General features: G+C 40.4%; 1 protein-coding gene and 1 long non-coding RNA gene across 2 annotated transcripts; both read left to right on the forward strand.

Moving 5' to 3' along the window:
• Positions 1–3,777, forward strand: SRP9 (signal recognition particle 9). Its single transcript, XM_057398833.1, has 2 exons — positions 1–159; positions 2,134–3,777. The coding sequence occupies exons 1-2, from the start codon at positions 16–18 to the stop codon at positions 2,251–2,253; spliced, it is 264 nt and encodes an 87-aa protein (XP_057254816.1). The 5' UTR covers positions 1–15; the 3' UTR covers positions 2,254–3,777.
• A 728-nt stretch (positions 3,778–4,505) lies between these two features.
• On the forward strand, positions 4,506–5,424 carry LOC130593574 (uncharacterized). Its single transcript, XR_008970829.1, has 2 exons — positions 4,506–4,864; positions 5,388–5,424. It is a non-coding gene; the product is annotated as an uncharacterized LOC130593574 (long non-coding RNA).
• The last annotated feature ends 3,572 nt before the right edge of the window (positions 5,425–8,996 follow it).

Here is an 8,996-nt window from a genome sequence, read left to right on the forward strand (position 1 = left end):
TAAAAGTTAGTCTGAATGGGCAGATTACCTTCAGGTATGCTCTTAGAATTGTTAGCTGTGGACCTTAATTCTTACAATTTGTCATTTCAGGTGCGGGTTGTTCTCAAATATCGCCACTGTGATGGGAACCTCTGTATCAAAGTCACGGATGATGTAGCTGTAAGTACAGAATATATTCCTCTTTCAGGGCTTATTGTGCCTCTCACAGACTTGCATTTTGCTGTCAGTCAACTTGAGACCTCTTGGCTGTTGCCTTCAGAGTGCCTGACTGTTCTCTAAACTTGTGCTCAGCCTTCCTTAGTTGCTGTGTCTGTGACTGACACTGACCTGTGGTTCAACTCTGCACAGTCCAGGAAAAGTAACACTTCAGTGTCCTTCACAGGTGTCAGCATAACTCAGGATTTTAGGAAAACAAGCACTACAAAAATCTTGCAAGCTCTCTCTATCTGAAAATGCTTCATGGAGTGACATTGGTGACTTCTGCTGAAGCTTTTCAGGAGCATCTTCAAACACAGGTGTCTAGTAGTGTGAGTGTGGCCCTTTTCATTTGCTCAGAGTGGTGACAACTTCCAGCCATAGGTTAAGCTCCTTTTTGGTGATTTTGAGACAGTGGAGTGGTGATGAGACTGAAAGACAAGATTCCATTGCAGTTCAGAGATCCCATTTTCTGAAATGCTGCCATGGTGTTCGGTACTCATTCAGTGAATACTGGAACATACATGCAATATGGAATTCTGCACTGTTCTTCCCAGGGCTGTTCAAGGAGGTGGAGCAGCTGTGCTTACTGGTTGCTTTTGTTCTAAATCGCCTGGAAGGGCACTTTGAAACATTGGGGTGGATGGGGTTAGGGTGGTGGGCATTGGTGTATGTGTGCTAATGTACATGACAGTGCCAGGTTCTTGCTGCTAGTGATGTTGTAGCCAAGTTGTTTTTCTGCAGTTCAGGGTAAGCAACAGTAGTCTGCCCTTCTCTGATCTTTAGACGTGGAAAAAGTCAAATTTCTTCTTTCTAGGAAAAGTAGCCTGGCATGATATTCCAATAGCTGTGAGAGATGTGGAACTCCACTTCTTGATAGGGTGATAGGGCTTGACATGGGTGAGATGTTGAGTTCAGGGCACTGATAACAGGGGGAATGGGGGCAGTTTAGTTGAAATCTTCCATACGGGAAGTTGGAGTAGGCTGGTTCATGACTGTGAACTCTTTTCAGTTGCAGGCTTTCTTCCCTGCTTCCAGTCAGGGAAAGACTCTCCACTGGGAGATGGCGGGGGATTGGTTTAGTTTGGGATTTTGGGGGGGGCTGCCTTTTTTCTAAAGGCAAGAAGGGAAGTTTTCTTTGCTTAATCTGTAGAACTCATACGGTTGAAGGAAAAAAGAAACTGTCTCTAACTTAAAATAGGAATGTAATACTGGCAAAGTCACTGTGTTCACAGCACTGAGGAATGGAGTATTATGAGTTTTTTCACTGTTAGATCAGCCTGGGCAGTCATACTGAGGCTGTACAAATATAAGGAATTACTTAGCAAAAAAAACCCTAAGCAGTTTTATTGTAAGTCACTATTGCTTGTCCCTTTTGCATTCACAGACTTGTCATATCAAAGAGTTCCTTTTTATCTTAATCAGATGCAGTGTTCCTTATTTAGGCCTGTCTTACATTTTGCCTAAGGGAAGGGATCCCCAGCAGTGAGAAATACTGATTTTGTGTCACTGGCAGTGTAACACCAAGGACTGTGAAAGGCAAGATAAACTTACTTCCAGAATACAGTGAAATAGGAAAGGAATTACAGATTTAAAATCTGGTTTTGTTTTTTAGAGATCACAAACAGGAGTGTCTTAAAGACAGCTTTAACCCTAAGTTTTAGCACCTTCTCTGGGAGAATAAAAAACAGGATAAATCATGAGCTTCCCTATTTTCAAAATGGAAGGTGTGAGCCTTTCAAAGAAACTTGTGTCAACACAGATGTGTTTTAAAACAAGGTAGACTAGATGTTGCTGCTGCTGCTGATTGGTAATAACATGCCGCAAACGAACATTTAAGTACTTGTTTTATGTGTTCCAAGCATAAATATCTTGCAGCTATAAACAGGATAAAACCAGTTTGAGTGAAATCTGATGTGAATCAACTTTTTCTTACAGTGTTTGCTGTATAGAACAGACCAGGCACAAGACGTAAAGAAGATTGAGAAATTCCACAGTCAGCTCATGCGACTCATGGTGGCGAAGGAATCCCGCAGTGCTGCCATGGAAACAGACTGAACTGCTGCAAATACAATAAGTGCTCCCGTCATATTTCACTGGAAGAAGGTATCTCTTGGATTTGAACGAATACTGGGACAGGAGATGCTTTCATGGACTAAGTGGACTGATGGCGAGTCTGCAGCATTTCCCCTCCCACCCTCCAGGCTCTGCTTTGGAAAACTAGGGAAATAAATGCTTTCAGTTGAAAGCTTATATTTATTTTGGGGAATTGAACAAGAAACTAGTCTTACCCAGTAGGTATGCTAAGAAGACAAGTAAATATTTAAAATCTATAGTACTTTAATCTGAATTTGATGGGCCACAAGCTTATTTCTGGAAAGTAACTATTTCATACAGGTTTCATTGTGTTCCTACGTTATGCTGGTATATTTGCACAGTGGGAAGGTGTATTAACCTGACTAGTACTGTAGCATGATGACTGGATCTAATAAATATCTACATGAATGATACACATCAGTGGGGTTTAGGAGAACAGATGTTTTCTGCACTGCAGTGTTAAAATTGCCATTTTCTATTAGCACTGTCATTAGCAAGACTTCAGCTTTTACTATTGATCTTGGTCATAAGCTGTGCATTATCTGTGATGCAGTTTGTAGAACTCTTACATTGTTTAAATAAAACTTCCGTATTTTAAAAATGGAAGTAGAATTTCGCCTAAACATTGCTAGAGATGGGTGAGAAAATGGGAGTTTCTTTTCTGCTTATGAAAATATTAAAGAGTAGTGGCTTTTTTCCAGACTTGGGACTATTTTAGACTAGCCAGGGGACCTTTTCCCATCATTGCTTCAGGCATTGTTGAAGTATATCAGCAAGACAATTTCTGGAAGCTCTTGCCTGTTGTATTAATAGAAAAAAATGCAGCCAAACACTCCAGCTTCCTTATTTTAGCAGTTTGCAAACTGCATTTTCAGATATTATATGTGGCAGATGGATGTCAGTCAACTGAATCAATGGCTGAAAACCAGCTTAATAAACACTTAAAATACCACTGTCAAAAACGGACCAATGCTTCTGTGGTTTAGACTTGTTTTTCACTGGTACCTCTGGGAAGGTGATGGAAGGCTTTTTGCTGGAAATCCCAGTAGCTGAAATGGAACTTGCTTTGACTAGTTCTTGCATACTTAAAACCAGATGAGTATTTTAATGAGATTAGCTTATTGGCATAACTAGACTTTTCCAGGACTAATGTTTTGGGTTAAACCAAGCCACAAAAGTCTGTAGTGGCATTTATGTAACAAAACAATCGACTGAAATAGCTACCTGCTGTCACATAAAAATAACTGAGCTACTTGGAAGCAGTGGAGTTCCCACATTTGCCAAAGGCTTGGAAAAAACTCCAGGCTTGAATATTGCATTAGAGCACCCTTTTAACTGAACATATGACGATGCATATTGTTGGAATAGAGCTAAATTCCCAGTGAAGACTCGCATCCTAGTCTACAGGAGTGACTGGTATGTATGTAATGGTTTTGGGTTTGTATTGGCTTTTGAAATACAAATAAATCCAGAGAGAAGGTAAAACTTTGTTTGAAGTTAATAAAGATACTGTAATAGTGAGCATTTTCCTTGATGCTCCAAATTATTTTCCTAATGTTTGCAATATAATATATTAAGTAGTTGAATCACTTTTGTCTGAAGTACTGCTCTGTGCTATGAATGGTCCCTACACAAAGTCATGCAAAGATTTAAGCTGTTAAACTGGCAGGTGAAAAGGCTGCAGCTGTTATGGTGTAGTTTTTGGATCTCTTATAAAATGGTTTGGCATGTAGATGTCTTCTGTGAGCTGAAGTACAGAAAGGCTGGATTGATCTTTTAAGGTCTCTTCCAACCCAAACCATTCTCTGATGATGATACTTGCTTATGCTTGGAGGATACAGTAAAGAGGGAGAGAAAGAAGACTCTGGGCAGACTTAGTGTGTGTATATGTGTGTACACAGACATATGTGTATGTGTATATATATATATATATATTTAAGCAGGTTTTAGAAGGGGGGTACTGTTGTCCAGTGGAGATGGGGATGACAGTACTATGTAGTAGAGTAGCGGCTGTCAAGCAAAAGAAGCAGGGAAATGGATTTCTGTTTTTCTGAATTCAGAGATTATTTCTGTAAAACCATAAGGAAAGACTAATGCTACTTTTGTATGAGATGTGTTGTTCAGCTTGTTCTCCGTATACGCAGAAAAACTAGGGTGGTTCTGTGCAGTCAAGAATACCAATAAATCTACTGCTTGAAAAGAAAAGAAAAAAAGCTTTTGGAAACAACTGGTGCTTCTTGACTGTCCTGGAGTTTTCAGCAACTTCAGTAGTGTGTGTGAGCTCAAAGCTCTGCTTTTTTTGCTCTTGAGGGTGCATATGTACACTGATCACTTCCCTGACAAACCTTTAAGTCCATCATATTGCAATACTCAAATGTGGCCATTGGTATGTGATGAAAAACCCAGCTTGATGTGGTTGCTTATGCCAAAGGGGTGACTGGATGCTCTGCGTGTGAAGCACTGAATTTGGCAGCCCAGCATGTGAGCAAATGCTTCTGATCACCACGTGGGAGTTTGTGCCAGTCACAGGCACAAACAGGAGCAGATGGGCTACGTGTGCTGCTAGAAACAGGTAATCTTTGAGAAGGGGAATGATTAAAAAGGACCTTTTTGCTTGCTGTAGCTAATTTTGTTGCTGCATGTTAGTTATCTTCAGTAATTGCTCTGTTTTGTGAGAACAGTTTAATAAAGAATATTGTTCTTGTTATTGCACAAAGAAATTGGATTAGTTTACCCATGGAATTTATTCTGGTTTTCTGGTGTTCTCACTTCCCGGATTCTCTGAGTGCCTTTAATTAAATTCTTTCTTTTTGCATAGCACTTAAGCTTTGTGTCTCAAATCTTCTGTGCACTACTATCACTTCTGTTTTCCTTAAGGGGTTTTAACCCTGATCTTCTACAGTGTAGTCTGTTCTGTAAAGTGTATTCTGGGTTACATAAAGATCCTTAAATTATCTGTAGAAGTGAGACTTTTGATGACAGGTCTTTGATTTAGAGATCCTTATGGAAGGGGCCTGTGTTTCCACTTATGTCCCGACCTGACACTTCTAAGAGTGACAGATTTATTCTGTAAAATTGGATGCTTTGGTACACAGGTCTGTCACAATGGGAAGTGGAACTGAAGCCAAGCAGGTGCGTTTAAAAATGTTTTAACTTGTCAAAATAATTACATTTTATCTCTGTAAGTTCCTTCCTGCAGTATAAAAGTGGCTGTCAATATTTTGCTATAATAAATGGGAAGAAAGCCTGCTTTCTGCCAGATGTGATTAAGACTTACAGAATCACCAGGCTGGAAGGGACCTTAAAGCTCATCCAGTTCCAGTCCCCTGCCACAGGCAGGGACATCTTCCACTAGAGCAGGTTGCTCCAAGCCCTGTCCAACCTGGCCTTGAACAATGCCAGGGATGGGGCAGCCACAGCATCTCTGGGCACCCTGTGCCAGCGCCTCAGCACCCTCACAGTAATTAGTATGTTCCTAATACCTAATCTAAATCTCCCCTCTTTCATCTTAAAGCTATTCCCCCTTGTTCTGTCACTAGGGGCCCTTGTGAAAGTCCCTCTCCAGATTTCTTGTAGGCTTAGATGATACCACAGGTTGCTGTTAAAAGATGACGTTATCTGGAAGCCCTCATACTACAGGCAGAACAAATCCTCTCCATTCATCTTAGAATCATAGAATCATTTAGTAAGGATGGTAACAAGCTGTTATGCCTGCAGTGCACCAGTGCTTTTTTCACTTCTGGCTTTATGGGAAAAAATGATACTGTAACTACCTTTTAAGTGAAGTTTGAGATCTAAAGTAGAAAAATGAATATAGAGCAAATAGATGTGTTTTTTCTGTATAATTTACTCTCATCTAGACTGCAGCTTCTGCACAAGTCCAATTTCCTTCAAGAGTCTGTGAACGTTAGTGGGTGACTTTAGGGAGTAGAAGCTTAGCTGAAAACAGTATTCTTCTTTGTACAATATGCTCTGTGCTAAGGAAACTTTGAAATTAATTGAATGGAACAAAGCTGTTTTGGTGAAGTGTATCTTGGGAGTCTTCTTGTAAGATAACTTTTTAAAGGAAACTGAAGAACTAATCCTAGTTTTTTGCTCAAGTTATTAATGATTACTTCTCAAGACATGGGGTGTCAGTTCTGAAAAGCTGATACCACTTTAAAGGTAGATGCTGCATGACTCAATACAAATGTTTGTTTATGAAGATTTTATCTTTTATAAAGGCTTTGAGAGTTCAAAGTTTAAATACAATCTACAGTTGAATTGTCTTTGTTGCTGGGGATGACAAAAACACGCCTTTCATCTCTTACTACTTTTACCATAAGTAAAAGACAGGCTTCCAGATGAACCTACCCACCTTTCTGCTGGGCTGAGTTGCTATGCGCTGAAGGCAGGTGTAGACTTTTGAGTTTATAGTATTGTTAGTTTTAAGATGAGAATGATGCCACAGTATTTCAGAGGCAGATTAGTTACTCAGCAAAATACAAAACATGGTAGCTTGCTAAGCCCTGCTGATTATGCAAGCTAACAGCCTAAATGTTCCCAAGAGAATGTGGGCTTAAAGTGGACCATGCCTGTGGAAACTGAGCAAATAAAACCATGGTCACAGGATGATAGCAGAGTTAACTGCCTTTGTGCAAGTACAGGCCCTATTGTTGAACAATCTTTGCTTCTGGTGAAGGCAGTGCTTATTTTCTGTGCCAAAGCTAGTTATAGGTGTGAGTCCTCTAATGGGAACGCAATTACTTTCTGACCTTCTAGAAGTATCTTAAGTAATCAGTGCAATTTCTGAGTGATCTTAGGTGGAAATAGTCTAATAGCATTGTACTCAGCCTGTAAGTACTCCTCATACAGGAAGTGTGAAATGTCAGTGTTATAAAACTAAAGAGTATGGTGCTTCTCTTAATGTTGGTGTTTATGAAAGTGTTTTCTATTTAAATCAAGATCAGCTCTGTGGATGTTTTGCTTTGTTTTTGTAGCAAGTTTTGATTTTGTGCTCACATTCTTTGCCTCCTTTTTTGGGGCAGTTTTTAGTCATTTTATTAGAACTTAAACCACCAGTTGTACCGAGAGGTCTGGGAGAGATTGAGTTTTGTGTTTTTATTTTCTTTGAAGTTCTGTTTGCATGTTGGGTTCATGTTTTGTCTAGAAGAAGTGGTATCTGTTCATAAAAGGACTAGTCTGTATTGTTCTGCTGCTACTGAGCAGAATCTTCCTGAGTACAGGCATGTGTTTACAGCAAGATTCTAGAGCTTCTTGGAGAGGAGGCTGAGTTGTCTGGACACCTACTGAATAGCTTTACTGGCTGATAGTGAGCAGGTGGGAATTTGCTTCTTGCATTGGCTAGCAGAAATACGTATTTTAACTGGGTTGCTCATGCATGTAAAGACAGCCATCTATAATACAGTTCTGCTATCATTATGTGGCTAAAAGATGAAAGGCTTGCCTCAGGGCTCTGACAAATGAGCTCTGGCAAACTGTGTGTGGCTTAAAGATGCTACCTCCCAAAGGCATCTGCTCTTTTCTGGAGTCAGCAGGCAAGAGGGTGAACTAATGCCTTAAATGTGTTCCTGTGAAAGTGTCTTACTGTAAACTGCCATAAAGGATACGTTTTAAATCTGGGGGCAGGAAGGAAACTGACCTTCTCAGTGAGTGATTGACAGCTGTGTTTTTTTATTAAACACATTGGCTGTGGTGGTGCTGGCCTGTGAACAAGATTCACTAGGGATTATTTGTTTGTGCCCAGAGGCAAGCTTTTCCTCTGTGTTGGTCACACAGCAGACCCATATAACATGACTATATTTAAACATGCAGAGAACCAACCATGTTTTAACAGAGCAAACAGCTGCTTTGCAAATAGCTTCTTAACCACTGCAGCATCATTGATCATCTAATGAAACTGCAAGGCCTAGGATTCCATAGTCCATATAACAGCTGGTTGCTGGTCCCTGTTGCTTCTGTTACTCTGATTCCAGTGTGCCTCAGAGCCTCAGCTGAACCTTTTGGATGTACAGTGCATCAGAGAAGTCCTTAATGTTCTGGAGAGCTGCCAGTTTGGTTATTCTGCCTGGTTCTGTGCTGAAGTGGCTTCACAGAAGGTCAGATGGGTGCTAGAGAGGGTTAGGGTTAGGAGGGTCAGAACAATAGGAACAAAAGAGCCAGCAGTTAGACTTACTTAAGCTGCCATGGAACCCCAGCCTAAATACCTTGCATCTTGTAACTTCCCTGACTTGCTTGTAAAAGCCTCCTGTCCGTCCCGTTAAATGCTGTGTAATGTACATGCCATACAATAGTTACCTAAAGATTCAGTATGTCTGAATGTATTGTTCTATAATGCTACAGAAAGTGTGGGACTAAAGACTGTAGATGATACTCTCCCTAATGGCCTGTAGCACTCTGGTAGCCTCTCAAATGGAGTAACCAGAATTGAAGACACAATACAACGTGAAGATTATATTATGGAGTTTTTTTACAAAACTGTGGTGTAACTCTTAACATTCTTGAAGGGCTCAGCATGTAGGAAAGTGTATGGACTGCCATAGTAACCACTCTTGTGCAGCAGATCCAAACCAATACATTCTGAAGGTGCCTCCAGAATACATCCAGGTGGCTGAACCTTGAAACACAAACCCTGAAACACCTACTGTGTGTGATTTCATTGGGGGTGAGGATGGGTTATCTTGATTTCATGATCAGTTTTCCTT

The sequence above is a fragment of the Pezoporus wallicus genome, unplaced genomic scaffold (assembly GCF_028554395.1).
Source record: "Pezoporus wallicus isolate ANWC-B61680 ecotype Strahan unplaced genomic scaffold, APGP_CSIRO_Pwel_v1 contig_5231, whole genome shotgun sequence".
Lineage (NCBI taxonomy): Eukaryota > Metazoa > Chordata > Aves > Psittaciformes > Psittacidae > Pezoporus > Pezoporus wallicus.